Source organism: Geospiza fortis, unplaced genomic scaffold, assembly GCF_000277835.1.
Source record: "Geospiza fortis unplaced genomic scaffold, GeoFor_1.0 scaffold41, whole genome shotgun sequence".
NCBI lineage: Eukaryota > Metazoa > Chordata > Aves > Passeriformes > Thraupidae > Geospiza > Geospiza fortis.
Window position 1 is genome coordinate 2345811 of NW_005054299.1, and position 23242 is coordinate 2369052.

General features: G+C 38.4%; 1 protein-coding gene and 1 long non-coding RNA gene across 5 annotated transcripts in view; one reads left to right on the top strand and one right to left on the bottom strand.

Moving 5' to 3' along the window:
• ESRRG (estrogen related receptor gamma) overlaps positions 1-23242 on the top strand; it is a 338080-nt gene that overhangs the window by 204140 nt on the left and 110698 nt on the right. For all 4 annotated transcript variants that reach the window (XM_031059386.1, XM_031059383.1, XM_031059388.1 and 1 more), the window contains one exon: positions 11399-11814. In XM_031059386.1, coding sequence (XP_030915246.1) covers positions 11412-11814 — 403 coding nt within the window. In that variant the 5' untranslated portion in view covers positions 11399-11411. The remainder of the gene's footprint in view (positions 1-11398; positions 11815-23242) is intronic.
• LOC102038876 overlaps positions 11208-23242 on the bottom strand; it is a 31032-nt gene continuing 18997 nt past the window's right edge. The window contains exon 3 of the long non-coding RNA XR_265229.1: positions 11208-11979. This is a non-coding gene — a long non-coding RNA (uncharacterized LOC102038876). The remainder of the gene's footprint in view (positions 11980-23242) is intronic.

Consider the following 23242-nt stretch of genomic DNA (forward strand, 5'->3'; position numbering starts at 1 on the left):
TTTGTTTAGGCAAAGAATAGTGGATTTTTTTTATGCGTTCCTCTTTCATGTAATGAAAACTAGCACTCCCTTTTGCATTTTGTAGAAAACAAGATATTATGATAAATTGTATTTGTGAAGTATTAGGTAAACAGTTTATCAAAGTATTTATTTTCCTAGTATTGTCTGCCTGCTTAATTTCAAATCCTTAAAAAACTCCCCACCCCAATCATAAAACCTTGGGCTATTCATAACTACGCATCGCTCACACATTACCCTGTGTGCTGGCTAGTTCTGTTCTTGCCATAGGCTTTATATTTGGAAAGGCTTCACACAAAGAAATTTGGATTAATTTAACAGAAAAATAAACATTTTAAATTAGGAGTAAGAGGAAATTTAATTAAGTTTTACATTTAGGAAAAAAAAAACAACAAACCCTTATATATTTCAAAACAACAAAGGTCCATCCCATTTTGGAGGTGGAAGGCAAGTTCCCTTCTCAGACATAAATACTCAAACTTCCAAAGCATGTTCTAATCAAAGCCGTAGAAAAGAAACAAAATGTACTGGATTGGAACTCTCCCAGACTGTGACAGGGTTCCTATGCCCTGATGTTGTTCTGTTAGCAGTTTTTGACCACTCTTCACCCTTCTGTGTTTTGTTTTGTGCATCTGTAGGAGTGGGACAGGTGCTCTCTGGAAACATATTAAAGATTAGTAAGTTACAGTATTAATAAATATTACCATAACATTATGATTAGAAATATTTGCCTAGGTCAGTTTCCTTGCTTATATATTGATTTCAAGTGATCTGGTCAGAGAGCTCTGTGTGGGAACCAGGAAAGCTGAGTCAACCCTAGACCCAGTAGCTGAGGGACTCCCTGTCTGAGAGCACTTAGCCACAGAAAAGGCATGGTCCCCTATTTCATTTTCAAGTCCTGCAAAAGTGATTGGGATTTTTGTCATCCTAGCCTAGCTAAAAGTAAGACTGTCGCACTCTGGAGACTGTTTTAAACCACTTTCAAATTTTTTTTTTTTTTTACCTTTTAGGTTTCCTACAGATATTTTCATCTCATAATTTGAAAGGAATGCTTTCTCCCTCATAGAATCTTACATCTCACTCCTTTTGGTTTCTTTATCAAAAATACAGTTTCAGGCTTTCAATATGAGACCGTGACAAAGTGATTTTATAGCCAGTACTGAAAGTGACTAAACTTGACAACAATTGTATTTTATGACAACCACTGCTTTCATGTCCACAGCCTACTTTCCCATCATCAGCCGTGATTTTTTCCCCCCCTTTTTTTCTCTCCCCTCCTCCCCCCATGACTTTTTTCAAATCTGAGCAATTCTGTATCTCTGCGCTGACTGAAAACAAATCCTTTTACCAGGAGTGCATTTTAATGGGCAGCATGCTTCACTTAAGTCACCAGAACCTAAACTGTATAATATTCAATTTTTTATCAACCCGGGACCAAAGCTTTTTCTTGAGAGCAATGTTCATAACAGTAGTGGAAGAATTAGTATTACAGAACTAAACCAGATTAGGAGGGAATGTGAATTAGATTTGGTAACAGATGGTGCCGTGGAAATTAAAGGTGCTTTGCGAATGGAAGCGACAGCAGCTTGCCTCTTTTCCTCTCCTGTCTCTCTCTTTCATGCGCTTGATAGACGGGTATAAATCACAACAATCCCGTCTTGACAGCCAATTTCGAGAATTTGATCTGGTTAAAGACATGGCTTTCCTGCTCCACTCACTGAAACTGGCTGCTATTTTATTTTTATACAGCGCCTTGTCATATTTAGGAAAGTGGAATCACCTGCCTCTCTTTAATGAAATTTTCTTTAATTACAGTTTTAGCTCTTTAGTGTTAATTACTTTTCCATTCAGCCTGAATTCTCGGGCTGTCTCTTAGGGATGTATTTCTCTCCCCCACCCTACCTCCTTGCACTATTCACGCATATGCTTTCATTTTTCTAGAGATGCTTTTCATTGTTGGAAGTTGTTGTCAGATCCATTGTAATTAGATCCTAATTATCAAAATCATCATTATTGTGTAGGAAGAGGAAGCATTGTAAACAACTGTTAAAGTTATAGGATCTTGTTTGACAGAGGAGGAACCTTTCAGGATATACTTGAATAATAAACAAGCATACAAAAAACCCTGCTGAAAACTCTGGGAAACACAAAGATCTGGAGAGCAAACCCTCTCCTTGGAAGGAAAATGTACCCAGGTTATCTCTCCATATCTGTTCCTCCTAGTCTAATCCCATATTTTTTCAGAAAAGATCGGAATAAAATTACCCTGTTTCAGTTTGCCTATGTAAATTTTCAGCTTTGCTCCTCCCATTCAGGTTCCAGATACAAAAATCACTTTCTTGATGTGTGTCAGGATTGACTTATGGTTGCCTTAATGCAATTACTTTTTTGTGTATAAGGCAGCAAGTGTAAGTGAAGAGACTGCTGCTGTGATGCACGGAGATGTGGAATGCCACTGCCATACACTAAAAGTCCTCAGAGTGAAAGAGAAAAAATAATGGACTGTATCTAAAAGAAAAAAATAAAAATAAAACCCTCTCAAACTAGGAGAAGATCCGTAGAGCTGGCAACTAACAGTTGGTAGAAATAAAGCTTCCTACTGGCAGTCAAATCAAATGTAGTAACAACTCAACGACTCCCTGCTGCTTGCTGACAGCATGGTGTAACACACTGGGACAAACATTCACTTAAACACTGATTGCAGGAAAACGTCATCTCCCCACTCCCCAAGTGGCTTTTTGGTTGCATGTGCAAGTGCACATGTATGTGCAAGGGGTGTTTAAACCCAGGGGCATGTGTCTGGGAGGGCAGCACACCCTGGGAGCCAGCTGGGTGAGGGGGTGGGACAAGGATCTCTTGCTTTATAAGTTTTAGTCCTGAGTCTTCTAAGACGCTCACTCTCTGATACTATTTCTGGTGTGTTCTCTCTAATCGGTTCTCCAATTTAACAGAGCCTGGCGTGCAAATTATAATTCTTGGGCTATAAATCTGCAGAAAATCGGTGCGGGAGCTGGGTGGGGAGACAGGTACACGGTGTGCGCACACCTACACTCTGCCTTTCAGCCATGGAACGAAGCTGCTGCCAGAAATTGTAAAAAATGCCATGATGCAAACTTTGACTCTCTTGAGACTGAAGGCATTTTTTGTCTTCTTTTTCCTTTTGGAAAGTGATGAATGACAGCTATGTCTCTCAGATCTGTAGTACTGGCTTTCTGACTGGTGTAAGTAAGTGCTTTTGATGCTGTAATCATTTCAAAATAATCCCTCTTTAGAAAGCCTGTTATGTTCTTGAATGAATCTTTACTTACTTTTGTAGTTTTTTTATTTTTATCTCTTGTTGTAGCTGAATGTAGCATTTAATTTTCTTTTGCTCATTCAGCTAATTTCCCTCCAGAAAAAGAATCCTCACAATTAATAGCTGACTCCTTCACACTTTACAATGTCCTCAGGGAGCTGGAGACATCAGATGGATTCCACCTGATACCACTGAAATACAACCGCAAGTAGTATGATGCTCCATCACAGAAAAACACTTCTTAACCGGAGTTTTTGCTGTCTTACAGCATGAGACATGAATTATTAGTCTGCATTTGGATTAATAAAATCGTACTCTTCCTTATCAGTTAACTGATTTACATATGATGAGGCTTGGCCATCATTCTGATTGTCACATGACAGTCTTTTTGATTGGAACTTTTTGGGCATGGGAATTCTCATTGTGTGAGTTGGTACAGATCTCAATTCTCCTCTTGCTGCAGAGCTGACTCTTTTCAGGGATGTTAAGTACTGTAACAACAACAAAAAAAAGTATATATAAAATATTAGGCTAAAAGTCAGTAAATGAGAGAAGGTGAGTCTAAGGTAGTGGTAGGATTGTAGCTTCAAACAGCAGCCATGTTCTAGCTGTAAAAATGTTAAAGACACAGGAGAAAAATGTTAGAGACGCACTAAAAACAAAGTAGGTATATGAAGTATTCCCCAAGGTTTACGTTGTATCAGGACCATAATATATACACAAAACCCAATAGATTTCCTCTGTGTTTAACTTTGAGGCATTATAGAATGATTTTGAGTTGAAGTGCCGTCCCCCTGTGTTGCTTTCTCTTCAATATTTGTCTCTTTTTGTTTTAAAGTATTTGAAAACTATATCAATGGGGCATATTGAAAAAGTAACTTTTCCTACTTGAAAAAGACATGAGATTCATGTATGTAGGCAAAGGAAACTTTTTTTGGTGATGGCCTGCCTAGTAGAAGTACATAACAGCGAATAGGATATTTTCTGCATAAAACACATGCAAAAATTAAGGTCAGTAGTTCAGTTTTTATATTTGCTTTTATTTTTTGCCTTTCATTTATAGGTTTTGTTTGCTTGTTTGTGTCAGTGTGTTGCACTGACATGTATCGGGTACAGTGGACAACTGTGCCACTGAGGGCTGGCACCTTTTCAGATGTCTGGTGTTTTGGCTCTTGGCTCAAAGGTGTGAGATCTTTGACTATTATTCCTCATTTTTGTTCCTAAAAGAGTACCTGATGTAAAGAGTAATAATTTTTCAGTTTGAAAAGATTTAAATTATGTTGCCTCTAAGTGCTTCAGCTTTTAAATTCAGAAGAGTTATGTTATAGTCTGTCAAACCATAGGATCTGTATGCTGCAGAGCCTGTGCATGTCTAAGGATACATTTAATTAAACCAGCATTAGTGCATCTATACAGACTTATTAAAACACTTAGTTTGTCTCAATAATATTGATTAAATAGCAGTAGTTTGTTTAATCTAAGTGTATTTTTGCTATTACTACATTACTTCCAAGTAATCAGGGTAATAGTCATCATCAGTGAAATATCACGTTAGTTATGAAGTAATGCCATAAGAATTGATTTAGACTTGGCAGGAAAGGAAGGCTTTCTGTCATATAGTGCCAAAGCCTGATTTGGACTATTAGAATGAGAGTTTTACACATGATTTCTGTTTGTATAAACAGGGTGTGTTTTATAGGCTTATAGGTTATTCTATACTCCGAGTATCCATTATATCAAGGAACACCTCAGACAGTTAATTATGCAAAACATCATGTAAGTAATTACACAGTATTATTATGCATTTAACAGTTTTATTGATTTGCCAGTTGCTCACTTACAGTATTTAGAGCTATAAACAAGAGATGCTCACCCTCAGTTGAAATAGATCCAAGGAAATGAGCTAAAGATAAATGACACTAGTATGCATTGTTGCATCAGATGTAATCCTTAAACGTAGGAGCTGTCAACAGTGATAATTTGCAACACATTGGGGTATCTCAGGATCATTTCCTTCTTGTTAACAAAGTTTATCAACCAGGAAGCATGGGGAATCAACTTGAAATAGAATGGGAAGCAATAATGAATATTTACATATGGTGGGTGAGGAGGTTTAAATAATTCTTCCTCATTTTTGGAGGGTCTGTAGTAGTTGCAAGTCAGCCGCTTGAACATTTTGAACATTTTGCTTTTTTAAAAGCACCACAGAAAACAAAGTACAACCTCTCAGATGAATTGCAGATCTGAAGGCTGTGAGATAATGGTTTGTTTGGCTTGTTCTGTTGAGCTAAAAATGAGCACACAGTGGTGCAGTCTTGCACTGCTTCGTGTGCAGGAAGTGCTTCAGCAGAGCTTGGGTAGATGGCATACGGAGCAATAGCAACTGTTTGGGAAGCTGGATCCTCTGTCAGCAGTCATCAGCTAGCTCAGGCCACTGCTGGTAACAACATGATGGCTTCAAGCATTGCTCCTTCTCTTCCGGCTGCTACTGGCTTTGACAGCTGCTCTGGAAGGAGTCACTGCCTTGCTTTGCTTTTCCTTACCAAGGTGAAGTGGGCAAGTTTCAAGAAAACAGAAAAGAAAGAAGAAATTGCAAAAAGCAGTGAAATATTCAGCATTTCTTAACAACCCCCCACCCCCCCAAAAAAACCCCACCAAACCACCACAGCTCTTCTGTTTTGCTTTGGGTACTCCTCTACTATGTGGTTGTACATGTGTGTCGATTATTAAAGACCTTGAGCCTAATAACAGTTTTGTTTATGCATGCAATAGGACAAGATTAGCAATACTTTGTGATTAATAATCTCATCCACTAGGTTAACCAAGCAGGCCTTACCATATTTCTTATTAAAAGAAGAAATCCTTTCTCTTCCTTTCTTCAACTAAGCCAGTGCACCTTAATGCAATGATGATATGTTAGACCCAGCAGTTGTCAAAGCATCGTATTACTGTGATGCCATAATGACACCCTGTCTCTGTAAAGTAGTCATGTTTTCTCAAATCACACGTTGCACCGTTGATTTCTGACATGACACTTCATTCAGTCACTTTCCTTTTCTTTGGCGTCTCCATTCTCTGACAATAGCAGCTGGTGCCCATTTTCCTACTAAGTGATTCACATTTTACCACTTTACTAGAGTGCAATTAGCTGAAGCAGAAAAAAAATGCTCAGTGTAAAGCAGCTCGGCTGAAATTGTTACTCAGCTCTTTAACAGGACCTGGTGAATATCGTCTTGAGGTGTTGTGGGTGTCGGTGCGAGAAGCAATGTTTTGGTTTCTTTGCACACAAATGTTTTTTTTTTTCTCTGTTAGAGTCAGGGAAACTGATTATGGGAATTCACTGGAACACGCTGACTTTTTTTGTCTGCTGATTTTAGTACAGACCTGCAAAATGATACTGAAAGTAAGCACAGTGTTTAGAAGGAAATGTGGTATTTATAGTCAAAGCAAGGATCTGGCTTCCATTCCTGACTGCTGCAGACTTACTGTGTCACTTAGACAAAGAGATTCTTTAGTGCATTGGCTGTCACAGTTAAAATCTGAGGACAGCAAGACCTTTTTGGTAGACATCCATGTGAGAGGAAGGTATTGGAGGAAAATCAGATGGGTGGTACTGTTAGCATGAAAAGTACCTAGGTGTGCATAATAACACCTACCTTGCTGATGCTCCCACGTAGTAGCTGTCATTACAAATGTCAACTGCTAACAACCTATTCTGTTATTTATGGAAGTAGGGCAGTTCTCTCCCCAAGAAAAGAAAGTACTTTATGTGCAGGTAGAAGTGGACTTAAGTGTTGTTCTGCAGTAAAAGCAGTCATTTTAATTATTGTAGTTAATTATTACTGCCGCGGATACCACCGGTGTGGCTCTGAAATAGCAAATGATGCTGTAAGCAGAGCTTTTCCTTCTTGAAAAACAAACGTGAAACGTGTTCATGGATTATGAGGTATTGGCATGTTGTTTTGACCTCCTTTGGGTATTGGTAATAAGGAAGATGAGGGAAAAGTAACTTTGTGAACGGGTTATATATGTAGATGGAATATAAAGAGATCTTAGTAGCTGGAATGAGGCTTTCTTAAGGCTATATACTGTAATCAGATGCAGTTAATTTTTACATTCCACTTGTATATTGATACTGATTTAGCCAGTGTCAGCACTGTCAATATCATTAGTAATGTGGCAGGTAGATGGAAATATGAATGTGATTGCATTAATAAATTCTTAATATATTCAGCCTTTCATAAGCACATAGCATTACAATTTATTCGCTATTGTTTAAGACCATTTTAAAGAAGAAGTTGCCTATTGCAGTGCTCTGTCATTGTATCTTTCTGCCAGCAGATCCTGGCTTCAGGTCTTTCTTAAATAAAGAAGTTCTGAAGTAAATTTAGTGTAGACATGAAGAATTAATGCTGTATATTGCATATTAGCCATGGCTTGCAGCACCCTATGTATTTTCTCTTGTATTTGGCCATGGAAATGCTTCGAGAGCCTGTTGTTGCTTTTCCTGAAGGTACTGAAAGGAAAGTTTACCTGAGATTTCCCACTTATTAGAAAACTTACTTCAGAACAGCCCACCACAAATGGAACTGCCATTTATTTGACTTAAAATCTAGTAAAGCAAAAAAACAACCCCACCAAGGCTTTAAAATAAATACTGTACGTTTTTATATGACACATGTTATTTCTATTCATAAACCTTAACTAAATTTAGATTTTTATTAATCCAATGTGACCTAAAAATTTTGCATTAACAGCACAATGTGGAATTGGGCTTATTCTCTTTGAATGCAGATAAAGCCATCATCTTGAAAATAGCTCTTTCTGACAAAAAGGTGTTCTTTTGAAATAAAGTCTTATTCACTACATTCCTCTTAGAGTTAATGTGAATTTTAGTGCCTCTAATTTTAGATTGAAGTGAGGTCTAGAATAAAACCCACTGGCTGACAATTGAATTTATAGATAGTTGTGAATATTTCAGGCTTGAATAATAGAGCTGTAGAATTTCAGACACAGAGAGGAAGAGAGAATTAAGCTCCAACTGTAGTTTTACACTATAATGCAATGGTGTCTAGGAATTCTTCAGTGTAACGAGCTAAGTAGTAATTAGGAGGGAACTGAGGGAGGGATTTTACAGGGATCTAGCTTAGGCATTATTCCAAATGTTCAGCATGATAATTTGATGGTGGTCACACCTGCCATCCGTTTTAGATGCTCTTGAATTACTTTTGTTCAGAAGTGGTGCAGGAAGGAAGGAGTGAAAGCCGTAGGTGTCTGTTGCCCACCCACAGCCAGTACCCAGCCTTGTCTGTGTTTCACCTCCTGGGGATTGAGAAAGTTTCTGTTCTCAGAGTCAGGCGCTGTTTTTGCTTTTCCCGGGAATCGTTAATGTTTTAACCGTGTTTACGCTTTTCCAGCGCGCACCAGTCTGGTCTGTACTGTTGAAGCAGGAGCCAAAAGCAGCCCTGCCTTGGTTAGTACCAGAACCTGCTACTTCAGAGCCATCAGCAGGCTGGCTTTAGCACAGGCAGCACTGTGATCAGATTTTAGTGCTTGTTAGAACTGAGATGGTATTTTGGTACTGGCTGCTTGGAGTGGGAGATAGGCGCTTCTGTATTGGCCAAAACAACATGCAGTGTTGAGCAGCTAATTAATTACAAATGGGGCTTTTTTAAAGGAATGGGAAGGGTGACATTCGGGCTCATTATTGCATAAATTCGATTTAAAAAAATTGTTAATGGAAGTTTCATACAACAATGTGCCATCAAGCTGGTTATGACAGGCTATAGGCAGTGACTCCTAGTTGCTGTATTTTGAGACTTTACATGTGGAGTCTTGGCAGAAGGGAGGTGAAAAAAGAACCAAGTACATGTTTAGTCAATAAAAAGATCTTAGTGTGTAGAAAAATAATATTAAAAAAAATCAGTTGGTAAAATGTGGAAGTTAATTGATAATCTTAATCACAGCTGTATAAAATTCAGTGTCAATGCAAGGGGAGAGAGAGACAGAGAGACACCATGTTTTAGTACCCTAATAACTTCTAACTCTAGTCCAAGATCGTAATGTATGTGAGAGCGGTCCAGTAATTATAAGGTAATAAGTGGAGTGGTGGTGTAAGTGCTCTAAATTAAAAGGAATTCGCAGAGCTGCTGTAAGTCAGAGCCAACCCGCTTTCTTTCAAACGTTGACTTGAGAAAAGTGCTTAGCCCAGAGTGCAAGTAGAAAGACAAGAGAGAGCTATCTATTAATTACAGCGCTCATTAACAGTGACGGCTACAAGGCAGCAGATGCAGAAGAAAAGGCACGCGCTACTGCAGGCTGGCAAGGGGATTTCCCCCCCTCCAGTTCTTGAGGAAAGGACAACACAAGCAGGTGGTCCACTGTAATAAGATATTTTCACAGTGTTAACCTTCCCATTTCCTTGGTTTATTTGCTGACACCAGATAGCTTGCTCCTTCCACCTTCCCAAATAAGCCCTGATTTTAAGTTTAGATGGTAACATTTTTGTACATCAATCTGGCTGTTTTCCAAATATACACATTAGTTGTTTTCAATAGAATTTTCCAGTAAAAATCACAACAATTGAGAAGTCTAAATAAAATCCATGGGCAGTGATTTTAGGGTGAATCTCATCTTAAACACTTGCCTTTAGACAGGTCAGGCTCTTATCTCCATTACCCCCATTGGGAATGAAACCAACTCTTTTGATTTATGTCTTTTTTCCATTGGTGAATTTGATTCCAGATATTAAAGTAGAAACGGATGAAAATTTTTTATTCTTAAATAAAAAGAAGTGGAAAAATGAAGACAAGATCTCAAAAATTACTTCAGAAAATTACATCAGTCAAATTGTCTGGACTTAACATATTTGCTTGATGAAAACACAAATCCATAGCTCCAGGTGGTCTTATAGGATAGTTGCTTTTCTGCAGTTAGCGTTTCTAAAGAAATGTTCATAGCTATGATCTGACTTTGGCAACTTCTGAGAGTATTGTCAGGAAAATGCTGGATAGGCCATTTGGTCTCATAATGGCAGCTGGAGAAAATGAAGATAATATCTGAATCAGAGTTTCTAATTATTATTTTTGTCCTTTGTTCACCCCAAAATGTGTTAATAGTAAAAAACTTGGCGATGGAAATAGACAAAGATTTATCTCCCCAGTCCTACCTGTAGAAAGCACTAATTTGTTGGATCAGATATTGTGTAGTTTTATGTCAGATGCTTAATTCTGAAACTGTGAGAACTGAGAAGAAAAAAATCTCACTTTCTGAAAGACAAAACTTATATGAAAGATTTCCTCTAATACATGTTTTTAATCCAAGAATGGAGCACATAAAATGTCAGATCATATAGAGCTGTAGATATATGGGATGGTGCTGTAGTTATTACTGGTTAGTCTGAGGATAATGGCTAGAAAGTAATTGCAGCCACAGCTGATGAATCATTTCACTTAGATTTTGTGAAAATGGAGTTCAGCTGTAATTATTTGTTAGAGTACCTCGTTGATGTGCTACTTCGTTACTAAATAGCTGTATCTATAATAAAGCAATATTAATGGAGAAAAAAAAGATTGCAAGGGACCTGCTCTTCAGTTCTTTAATCAGATCAATAGATAATGGATATGTGTTTTAGTTAAGTGTCTTGACAAATACTAATTACAGAGCAGAGCATTTATGTGATCAAACTTGAAAATATTTGTTTCTGATAATGGTGGAATTTACAGAAAGAAAGTAGAGATGGAAAAATGAAGACATTTAATAGCCAGGCCATCTAATAGGAATTATAAAATTTTTTTACTTGGTTGATGACAAATTCAGAATTTAGAGTTGATGTGAAGTTGACATGTAGCCTAGAGGGCAGGTGGAGGGGACAACAGAAGGATTTGGTCTCTTTAAAGTTTTTGTTTACTGCCTGTCTGGAGCTTTGACAAAGCTCTGTCATGCCCTTATGCTGATTACCTTCATGTAGAACAAGAAGTATTGACTAATGAATGAATGATGTGCAGTCCCTAACCCTTCCAGAGCAGCCTTAAAGAGCACTGTCTTTAATACACACATTCTTCTTTCTCTCTCTCCCCTCTGCAGGCTTCTCTGCAGAATGTCAAGCAAAGATCGACACATTGATTCCAGCTGTTCGTCGTACATCAAGACGGAACCGTCGAGCCCCGCCTCTCTGACGGACAGCATCAACCACCACAGCCCCGGTGGCTCCTCCGACGCCAGCGGGAGCTACAGTTCCACCATGAATGGCCATCAGAACGGGCTGGACTCGCCTCCCCTCTACCCCTCGGCCACGGGGCTGGGGGGCAACGGGCCGGTCAGGAAACGGTACGATGACTGCTCCAGTACCATCGCTGAAGACTCACAGACCAAGTGTGAATACATGCTGAACTCGATGCCCAAAAGACTGTGTTTGGTGTGCGGTGACATTGCGTCGGGGTACCACTACGGAGTGGCCTCCTGCGAGGCCTGCAAGGCTTTCTTCAAGAGGACAATTCAAGGTTGGTTATTTGTTAATCTCGCTTTCTTTTGCTCAGAATGAAAATGGATGGTCTTTGGCTGAAGCCTGTTAGCACTTCAGACCGTGCCTTTTCATTCTTTGTACTGCTTGGTCCTGCAGATGTTGCTCATGAAGAAGCCCCTTTGGGCTTCTTTGGGAGTTCTGTCTGTCACGTTTGGCCCGATGCCATGCTTATTTTGATTCCAAAAAATGGAAAAACTGGAGCTAACCAGCGGATGTTCAGATTTGTTTTCTCTTGAGAGTTTGCCTGGATTCCCATAAATGGTTGTTGCAAAGGAAGTGGAGCATTTTCTGAAGGTTGTCATGGACGCCTCTTGAACACACCCTGTGGCTGGCACACAGGATTGTGCTCTTGTGTTGCTCCTAGATACACCATTACTGTACTTAAATTGTTACAGAAATCTAGTTCATATTTGTTAAAGAACCAGTGCTTGTGAAATTGAAACAAAAATGCAGTTGTGTGGTGCTTTGTGCACATCGGTGTATTGATAACTGATCTTTCACCCGCTATATACAGTGGCCTTAAATGAGTTTGTCAAATAACTGTAAGATCACGTTCTAAGGAGAGTAAGTTGGCAGTTTTTGGTCCCTGCTCAGTATTTTTTACTAATCTGCTCTTGATACCTATTACAAATATGCCACATATTTTGGCATAAATTAGTACAAATGGGAAAATTTGCATGACTGCTTCTTCTAGCTTCAGAACCTATGGAGACAAAATAACCTTCTACTTTGATTTAGATATCATCCGTTCAAGTAAAATTGAAGGTGCTTTATTTAAAGAACATGAGGCCAAGCTTGGCCTGTGCAGGAATATAGTGTCACATTAAATTAAACTCAGACTTCAGAGACTAAAATTAGGTTGCTAAGTCCAAATTTAAGCTTCTCAATAAAACCTGCTTGATTTTCATACATGTTGAGCACCTGAAATTCTTAGGAAAGGCAATGCAATCTGATTATATACTTTTTTTTTAAGAATGAACATAAAATGAGCTTCAGTTTGTAATTTCACATAACCCCAAATTAAAAAACATTTAGTCTTAAATATAGTGCTTCTATAGTTAATATAAAACTAGTAAGGAAAAATAATGAATGTTAATTTGATTTATATATTGCTGAAGCAGTGGCCATTTTATTCTTCTCTCTTCCATTTTGCTGCTGGGGAGATTTGGGCCTTTTACTACCATGAAGTGCCCACTTTATGAGGGACATACAGACACTAAAAAGAAACATTATACTTCAGTTGTTCTAATGGAGCTGAATGTTACACTATTGGCAACCAGTAAACAAAGATTCTTAATGGTGGCCTGGGTGTATATGTAAAATAAGCACACATGCAGAGACAGTTTGCTCATTTCTATTCTCTGTATTGGAAAAAGTAAAAAGAAATAAAATAAAGAAGAGGTAGGTGATTTCACTTGACCTTCAAGAACATTTTCAGAAGAGCTCAGAAAATGTTTCTGTTGAAGCAATTTGTATTTTTTGGTTGTTAAACTTCAAGCACCAATTTCAACTAGCAACTCTGTTTTATAAATGGTCTTTAATTGCTGTGTAATAGCTGTCCTACAGGACTGAATTGATGCACGATTATTTTAGTTGCATTTTGAGCACCAAAAAAACTGCTACAGAAACAAAAAGTGATTGAAGTGTTGACTTCTGGCAGTAATAGGTAACCTGCAATTTTACACCACACCACAGACAGAAAGTTTCTGGGCATGGGAGCACAAGGCAGAGACGTCATCCTCCAGATTAGCAACCTGGACTTGGCCATGCAGCTCAAGTTAGAACTGGCAGCTGTGCAAAGAGTCTCAGTGTGGTTGGAGCACGAGCTGCATCAGCAGGTGACAGTGCTGTGAAGACAAAAAATAAATGCAGCAGGGCAAAACCAAGCATTGAAAAGAAAAGCCATAATGAAGAAACTAAGAATAGGAAGTACGTTACCCATCATAGTGTCATGGCAGCATCTTTAGCAATGGTTCTGATGAAACTGGCACAAATACTGAGAGTTTTCAGGTATCATCCAAAATAATGGAAGCTACTTGGGTGAATCAAACCATGAGTTTTGGTAGGTGAAAAATGTATATAAGAAAAAAATGTGCTTTCTCATGATTTGAATGGGAAAATTCTACCTTTAGGCTTGCATGAAGAATAATTCCCCTGAGGTTTTTTGCTCTAATTGATAGAATGTAGTTCCATTGTTCTGGAGGTCATTCTTCCCTGCACTGTTTCATTTCCTTGTTCATGTCATGTTCCTTCTCTCTCTCTCTACTTATTTTTAAAATGAGTTTGCTGCTGCATTAGTGCAACTAAGAAAACAGGAAAACAGAAATAAATGCAACAGGCTTTGAAATACAGAATAGAAAACCAGGCTGCCTGAAGTGTCAAATAACTGTGCATATGTAGGGATAGCATGTTTCAGTTCAAGGAATTTCTTATTTTAAATGCTAATAGCGTAATTGTGATGAGTACTTTATTATAGATTCAATGAAAAAGAACATAGGACTTCCCAAACCTTTGTTGATCATTCATCAGTTTACTAAATTAGCTCAGACTTGTAGATCCTCAGTGCTATTCCTGTTGAAATCGTGGGCACAACTGCCCTGACTTCAGGGAGAGGAAGGCTGAGCTGATAAAGTCAGATTATGAAGCACATCCTGTGTTCATGTAAGGCCTGATGTCCTTTCTACGGAGTCAATGGGAGTCTTTCCATTCCAGAGGAGTCTCTTGAGGTCTCAGCAGGTGGAGACCACAGGCAGCTGCTGAGAGAGCCAGGTCAGTTTTTGTGCACCACCAGCATCTCACACAAAACAGAAGCCTCACAGGGCAAATATCACTCTAATGTAGAGTATACACCTCTTTTTAAGGGTAATGGAGATTGTCATTCCCTTTCCAATTTAGCAGTTTAGTCTAAAAAACATCCAGCCTCCTGAAATCAATTCCTACTAATTTCCTTAAACATTAAGAAATTAAATGAACCCTGTTTTGATGTATAAGAAGGAGTAATTTTGTCTTTTCAGAATATATATTTGTTAACATAGCCCAAAAATAGGTTTATAGTTTTGGTAAAGTGTGCATAATTATGATAAAAATCAATAATATTAGAAAAAAATAGAAACAAGCAATTTCCTGGCTAAAAAATGAAAGAGAACAAACCCACCAAAAAAGAGCTCAATATATAAAATTGATATCTTCTTAGGTCATAGTAGAATGCAGTGATGTTCTGCCCCTTTTGTGAGATATAAGGTATGGAAGAACTGGATGTTCTCTCTGCTCAGCCTAGCACTCACTCAGCTGCAGCTCTCAGTTTGCTTCTGGGATAATTTACATGGTGGCTGATTGCAAGTGTCTCACAGAAATACACACACAGCCAAATCTTCCCAAAATTGGCTTAACATCAGGGATAGTAGAAAATAGCAACATCTAAAAATAGTTACAGGTCTATTGATTTTTAGGGTCTCTTCACAGTTTTTGCTGTGCACTGTATTATCTTGAAAACTCTGAGCTTTCATTAAAAGAAAGAGGGGAAAAAAAAGAATTTTCAGTTGGCAGCTGGGTGCAAAGTCTTGCGTTCAACACAGAGGTCTTGTACTTGCTGGATATTTAGTAGGAAATATTTAATGTAAATATATTTCTCGTAATTTTTATTTGGTCAGTTATCATATATACTAGTAAGTACACATTTTCATTAATAATATGTAATTACTCAGTGTTCATAACTTAAACATTTCAGCAGGTGAATTGAACTGGTATTCTTGCTTTCAGCAGAGGGCTGAGATGGTAGGACTTACAGGTTCAAAGACAGATTATTATCCTGTTTTATGTTAGCTTTTATCTCTCTAAAATAATGGCCTGCATCTAGAAGACTTTCATCCTTCCTCGTTCCAAATTGTCCAGACTGTTGTCTTTGGACTCTTTAAACTAGCCTGAAAAGACAGTGTGTAAAGCCTGCACATTCCTCCTAAGGCTTCTCACAAAAGTCTCAGATCTTACTTACCATTTCCTTGGAGACTGTTTGAATTTTCCCCGCAAAAGCTAAATATTTTGCATTCAGTAGTCTTTGTTTTTGAATTTTTACTTTTTTGGGGTTTTTTTTTGTTTATATGTTTATTTTTTGAGGAAAAACTGCTGGACGAACAGTAGTGAGGCATCAATGTTCTGTGTATACACAAAGTGAGTAAAGCAGTAGTTGGTAAGAAGCTCTGCAGTCAGACCCTCACTGTCTCATCATTTCATCCCTGAGAGTTGCTGCCTGTCCATGTCTCCTAACACAAACAGGAAATACTCTATACTTGAAATATTGTTGTCTTCTGCCATCTCATTTTATGCTGCTCAGCCAAGAGCCTTCAGCTCTGCAGTTCTGCAGGGATGTTCCTGTTGACTTCAAAACCTGCCCAAACTCTCTGTACTTTCTTCAGCTCTTTGGTTACTCAGAGTTGTTTTTAATCCCTCTAATGTTCAGTTTTTTCAGTCCTCTTTAGATTGTTGACCCATTATTGAGTCAGTTTGAACTGTAAATATACAAACACTTTACAGTAAATAAATTTTTATTTTTCAATCAGGAAGTTTTAATCAAGAAAGATAGAACTAGGTATGTACATTCAGATAAGGCAACGTAAGTTTGATTTGAAGTTGCACGTGACTGAAATGGCTTCCAAAGAGTATTTTGCATTTCTGAAAGCTGTCTTCTGTAATACATTTTTGAGGAGGAAATGAAAGAAAATTAAACAAGATCTTACAGCTTTTCAGCTTCTTTGCTGATAGGTAAGATTATTGTTGTTTTATAGAAGGGTGGGGTGGAGGCTCCCATCTTGGTGCACTGGCCTGTGGACCTTGGCTCTGTTGCAAAGATGGCAGCCCTCCAGTGAGCTGAGCACTAAATGTCACCTGAATCCATCATTACCTGATCTAATCATTCACCTTCCTTATATAAGTGAAAGTCTGTGCATCAGCACTTCTTTCAAAGAATATTTTAAGCAAGCAGTGATAGATATCTTCCCTTTTCCCCAATTTCTCTGTGCCTGTGGGCCAGCCAGACTAGCAAGCGAGCATTTTTAATTCCTTCCAACACATCTTTTTATCCTGTCATAATGTCATTGTGTAGCTATGGCAGCTAAACAAGATGAGACAATAAAATATAAACATGCTGAAATCTCAGAACCAGAGAGAAGCTTAAAAGTATACAGATTGTTCTGTCTTTTTTACTATCTCTGCTTTCCTTACAGCCTTGAGAACGGTAATAAGCATTTAGATGATTTGGGAGTAAGAATGAGCGCCCTGATTGGTGCATGGCTATTTTGAACCCTTCAGAAATACTGCAAAAGAGATGTGATTTACAAATAGTGCTGGTACACTAGTATGTATCAATGCCATTATAATTAGGTCTGCATCTCATTTTGTTATAAACATCTCTGAAAGCCTCCAGCCCACTTACGAAGCTCTGTCTTGTTTGAAACCAGAGACAGGAGAAGTCTCAGCTAGCAAGTGATTTATGTTAATGTTTGTATAACTTTTTAATGACCTTTTTTTCTGGTGTGAAAATGATTCCGTTTGCAGCTTTACAGACTGAGATACTCTGTGTGCTTATAAACAAACAATGACAATCCTCCATGCTATCGTAGTAGAATGTGTCAAAATTGACCTAGATAAAATACCAGTAGGGACCAAACGTAGATAGTTCAGTCTTTCTGACTTGAACAGCTCTTAAGTGACTACCAGGTAGCAGGGGATCAGTTCCCTCTGTGCCTTCAAAGCATTTGTTCTCTTTTAAGGTGACCTAAATGCCCTTCATTTCTTGTGAATAAATTGAGTACAGGGGGATTCAAAGGTAGTTGGGCCCTTATAGATTCAACACCCCCTAATACCAGTCTGATACTGAAAATTATGGTGACTTTTTATGATGCTGGAAACCAATCTACCTAAAGTTAGAGGCTGATACAAGACTGTCATGTAATCAGAGTAGCCAGCATCACCTTTACATTTTTGCTTTAAATCATCATGTTTCTTTCTAAGAATTAAAAAAAAAATAAATTGCAAGTTCTAAGTATGTTTTAGTTCTGTAACACAGTACACTGATTTCTTCAAAGCAATTTAACATAGTGACTTCACTAAAAATGTACTTCTAAGCTGTTCATGTCCCTCTGTCAAACACCATGTTTAAAAACTAACTGCTCCTCCTTAGTTACTTAATCTAACAGAAAAGGCAACATAAGCAAGAGATGAAACACAACCTGTCATACATGGTCTTGTCACCTTGAAAAGATACTTGAGACATTTGGGAACCAAATTTTTAAATGTTCTGTAACTCTGTGTGTCCACTATTGTTTCTGAAGTCACCTGGGTGAAAAGTTGTGAATACAGTCAATTTTATGCTTAATCATCTCCAGATGACCTGTAGCAGAATTCATAGTAGGTCTATAATTCATAGAGCTTTCTTGCAGTATCAGGTGAATCTGTCTGAGGATTTGCAAAACTAGATTCAGTTATTTATGTTTGAATCTGGCCTCATTCCAGCCTGCCTCTACTCTGAAACCTTACCGATGAGGGTACTTTTACATGTGAAAATATTTACTCAAATTCAGCTAAGTTTTGACTGCAAAGTAGAGAGCAGAGTCTGGAAGAACTGAAACTTTAGCCTGAGAGAAAATATTTTTACTTTCCTCAGTTCAGCTTCATTGAGACCTATAAACATTGAAAAGATTTTCAAGTCTGGGACTTTTTCTCTGTCCTTCTATTCAGTTAGGCTGTTACTCTTGATTTTCAAGAGTTCCTCGTTCTCAGATTCTCAGGAGCTATTCTTTTCCATTCTGGTTGGATTATGTATAAAGGTGTAACCTAACATAGTGATATTCACTCTCTGTGTTAGCTTAGATTTTCCTGTATCTCTCTCTCTCTCTCTCTCTCTCTCTCTGAGTTCTCTTTATTAAGTCCCAGAACCCCTATGGCTGTAATCCTGGTTACTTTCCATTTTTGGAGTTTTGATGCATGGCAATGCACAGGCAAGTGGGTATTCCTTCCAGTCTGTCACCCAGGAAAAGAGAGCATGGATGGGTACCTGGGATAAACCTCACTGCAGAAAGACTTAAATCTAGTTAAGCAGTAGTCTCTATGAAGAATGACAACACTTCAGTTTTGAAATACAAGCTTTTGAAAGAAAGGTATTAAGTTAGAGAATGTGAAAGAGAAGTTTTGGGAGAAAAATGGAACCTTATTGAACTGAAATGCAGCTTCATGAAGAGATTATAGCAGAAAATTATTACATTGAAGGAATGTTGGTTCGTTTGGTTTTTTCCTTCTTTTTTTCTTCTGAGCCTACATTCCCACACAGTAAAAGTTTTGATACTGATATCTTCAGTATTCCTCTTGCTTTTTTAAGTGGCTCATGGCTATTCTTTCCAAACACCTTTTCACCCTGCACTTAAGTCTTCCTCATAGCTTTTACTTGTCCAAAAATTTTCTGAGCGTACTTCAATAGCTTGTAGAAATCATTTTACATCTTGGTGTTATAATGTCTAATATTGCAGTATGGAAAAGGAAATAAAGCTTCTGCTAGGACTTGATGTCTGCAGCTTCTATTTCTGTCATTATTGGTGGAAGAGAGACCCCTGTTCCAGCCTGTTTCTAGAGCCAGCTTCTCACTTTTAATGTCTGGGAGGTTCTGAAGATGTGACTGTTGATGACAATAACTTCTGCCAAGGCAGGAGGCTCAGTGCTTTCAGTGACTTCCTCTTTGCCATGATTCTTGCTTGTCCTGCCACCTTTAGTGTCACTGTCAATTCTGTGCAAGAAATGGCCAAAATGGTTTTGAGAATCTTGGCTAAATCCACTCAGTTGCCTGACCTGTAAAGCCATTAAGTCCCTGTGCCACAAAAATTGTTCTTTCTTCATTCCTCATTCAAGTAACATCCAAACCTCATCTGTGAGGTAAAAAAGAAATGGTACCTTGGCCCATTTATCCTGAACTGTGTGTAAAAATGTGACTGTCTAAAGCATGTAAAATTGGAGAGCTGGGTATACAGGGTAAGTTTTAGCAGCTCACCTGCTATCTCAGGATCAAATAGCATCATGTTAGTTTTTCAGCTGCATTGGTAAGCACAGTGTTTTAGAAGTATTTTCTCATTTTTCGGCTGGGATACTAAAATTTGACAAATCAGTAGAAAGAGGAACTGGTTTTAAGTAAACATTCCTCAGTACATGAAGAAAGAAAAGGGGCTTAGGCTGGTATAAATCCCATTATATTATTCTAGCACAGAGAAATGTGTTTGGGGAGTGAAGGTTTTACATATATTTTTATTTTCAAGCGTCATACTAATTTATATTACTCAGCCCTTTAACTGCCAAACTGTAAAATTCCATTACGCTACTGAAAGGAATATACAAATTATCCCCTGGCACTTTAGGCAGGAGTTTTACATATATGCTGTTATTCTATCAGCCAGCTAGCTGCACGATTCTATTAAGGAGTAAGTGAGAAAATTATATTGCCCGCAAACTAATTGTACAAAAGACTCTGAAATAAGTAATCAGAGCCCAGTTCTTTCTGAAAACCAGCCAGGAGATATTATAAATCGCTCCATCGCTCTTGTCAGCCCAGTTTAAAGACCCCGAGCTGCCATGTTGATTTCGTTCACTGTGTAACACAACTTCCTCTCCAGCTGTTGACAGGACTGGGCAAACTCAGCTTTTACTCTTCCTAGCTGCTCAGTTTCAGCCTCTAGCATCTTGAAGTAAGTAAGGAATTGGTGGAGATCCCTTCTGGATCTTCCTCTGAAATAAAATGCAGATCTGAGTATCTTGAATGGAAATTCATATCTAGAAGTAAATAAGAAATTATGAAAGCTCTAATGACCTGGAATGTGCAGTAAATTCAGTTTTTTAACAAAAGTAAATCCACTAATACTTGGAGTACTAGGTAAAATGCATCTTAGTATGATACAGATATCCACTGCATCTACATGTGCACTGGAGAGAAAATGTTCATTCCTTGAACCCTTACTGCAGTGTAGCCACGTTCTTAAATGCTGGAACCACTTTATGAGGACCAGCTATGGTCATTGGTAAGATATGGATTTTTGTTCCTATTCCTGTAACTCTGCTGAGCTTGGAGGAATTCATTGCAGCATCTTCTAAGTTCATTTTACAACACCAAAAATGAATATTGAGTGTCCACTGTAAAATACAAGTCATTAAAGAAAAGCAGTTTAAATTGAAAGGAGATTCCCCCTGTATTGGAATCCAAATGACTAGAATAATAGCTCCTTTTAGCATTCTTGAGGTGTCAAGAATTTGCAGGAAAAGTAAGTTACACTGTGCCTGCTGCAGACTGTTGCATAGTTTGCAGAAATGTGAAATGTCAGGGAATGGATTAGAAGCACCTGCGTAATGAAATGAGCAATCTTGCATTTATCTTTCTTGTTCTGAATGCTGCTTCTTGGTGTTGGCACCTGTACCTTTGTATCTTGGGACGGGATCTCTTGATGCAGTGAGAGTGTTCTACCTGCCCTGGTAGAGAGCTTTGCTTCCTGAAGTTCTCTGTTATAATCTTGTTCTTGTTTTGATCAAGGTCATTTCTGACCTTGTGCTAAGGTATCTTTGATCTTGTGCAAAGCATTTCTGATTCCCTGTTTCTCCTTTTTTTAAGATAGGGATGGTAATACATTTATTACTGTAGTATAGTGAAGTTCATTAGGTACAAATGGTGGAAGCTTTGAAGGTCTTCCTGTGTAGTGGTTGTGTCTTTCTAAGAATGCCTTGTTAGAAGGAGAGGATAATGTGAATCCTTTTTTAAGCTTGCCCTTACCATAATTTTCTACATATCCTTCCAAAACTGTTATTTCCTAACTTTTCTAATGTGTATTGGTAAGACCTTTTGCAGGAACTACTGTGCTGAATTCCCTACCCACCGTTTCCTTCAGTTTCTTAAATAGCTTTCTCCACAGCAGCTAAGAAAGGGGAAAAGGACTAAACTGCTTTGACTTTTGTCATTAGCATTCAGGCATACCAAGATCTGTTTCACTCACTAGCATTGCTAACTCACTCATGCAGCAATGTCCAGGGGGAAGAAAGCCTGCAAAGGCCTGAAAAGGTTGTGCCAAATGTGCCGGTTGTGTTGGCAGAGTGCACGTTTTGCCATGCAGACCACCTTTATCATAAGTACTTAACCAATTTTCAATAGATGTAAGTGGTTTAAGTATTACTTCCTGTTGAATTAGCAGTTGCTGAGCATTTGAGTCTTTGTGCAATCCTGCAATCCACTAATGTGATATTTAATGAGGAGACATCAGTCTGGAGAAAGGTAGTCAATATAAATCAGTGTTTACGAAGTGTGATTAACTCTGAAATATTTCATCAATGCTGTGGTCCCAGGCAGACTCTATGCTAATTATTAGAACCTGTGCATGTTTCAGGGGACTTTGATGGACCCCAAGTGCAGCAAACATGGAGCAGCAAAATTGCGATTATGCTCGGACTGTCTCTGATGACAATTTATGCATTTGGTGTGATGACCTCCTGCTTCCCAAGAGGGCAATAAACAGAATGCATTTTCATTAAGATACTAATGCACTTTATCACAGGGGGAAAGGGTTAGAAAATAAAGAAATACCTTTAAAGCAAGATGTGACAGACTGATTGGGAAGATACTTTATTTAAAAGTCAGTTTCCCAGTGTAACTTCGGGCTGTTGCAAAGTCTGTCATACTGGATGTAGTGTTGGACTATGGGATGCATGGCTGGGCAGATGAATTAGCTGAGCTAAGCTGTTTAATAAAAAGTGCAGTGGTATCCGGGCAGAAGAGGACAGATGTCGCATTTGGACTTGGATACCCAAAAATGTGATTTTAAAAAAGTAAACTGCTCTTGTATTTTACTCGTTCATTTGCAAACTTTTATTTTCTGATTTTTGAGGAGAAATAATATGAATTAGCAGTAGCAACAAACTAAAAACCAGACTGCTTTGCCCATGATGAGAAGGGCTCACATTTAAGGATGGAGCTTGTTATAGGCCTTAAGAGGGGAACTGGAAGAAGCAAGGGCAAAGACAAGCATCTCTTTTGGTTTTTGTTATTCTGACAGCTTGGCAGGAATGATCCTATTCCTGAAGCCTCTCAGTAGAAGAACTTGGTCAAAAGTATAGAGAGATGTCCTGGAGCAGAGAACTGGCCTGGTAGCTGCAGAACATGCTAGATGTGGTGGTAACAGTCCCAGTGAGTCCTGCCTTATGCTCTGTGCCAGCTGTAGTGGAAGAAGGGTGAACTCTGTGGTACCTGTTGTAGTTGATTAAGCAGTAAAGCAGTCCTTCTTTTGAATTCTAGACAAAGAGAGACTAATGAAATTGACTAAAAAGGAAAATAAAGAGTGCTCAGAGAAGGAGCCTGAGCCTGTGGCTTGGTACAGAAAATTAATGACAAAATG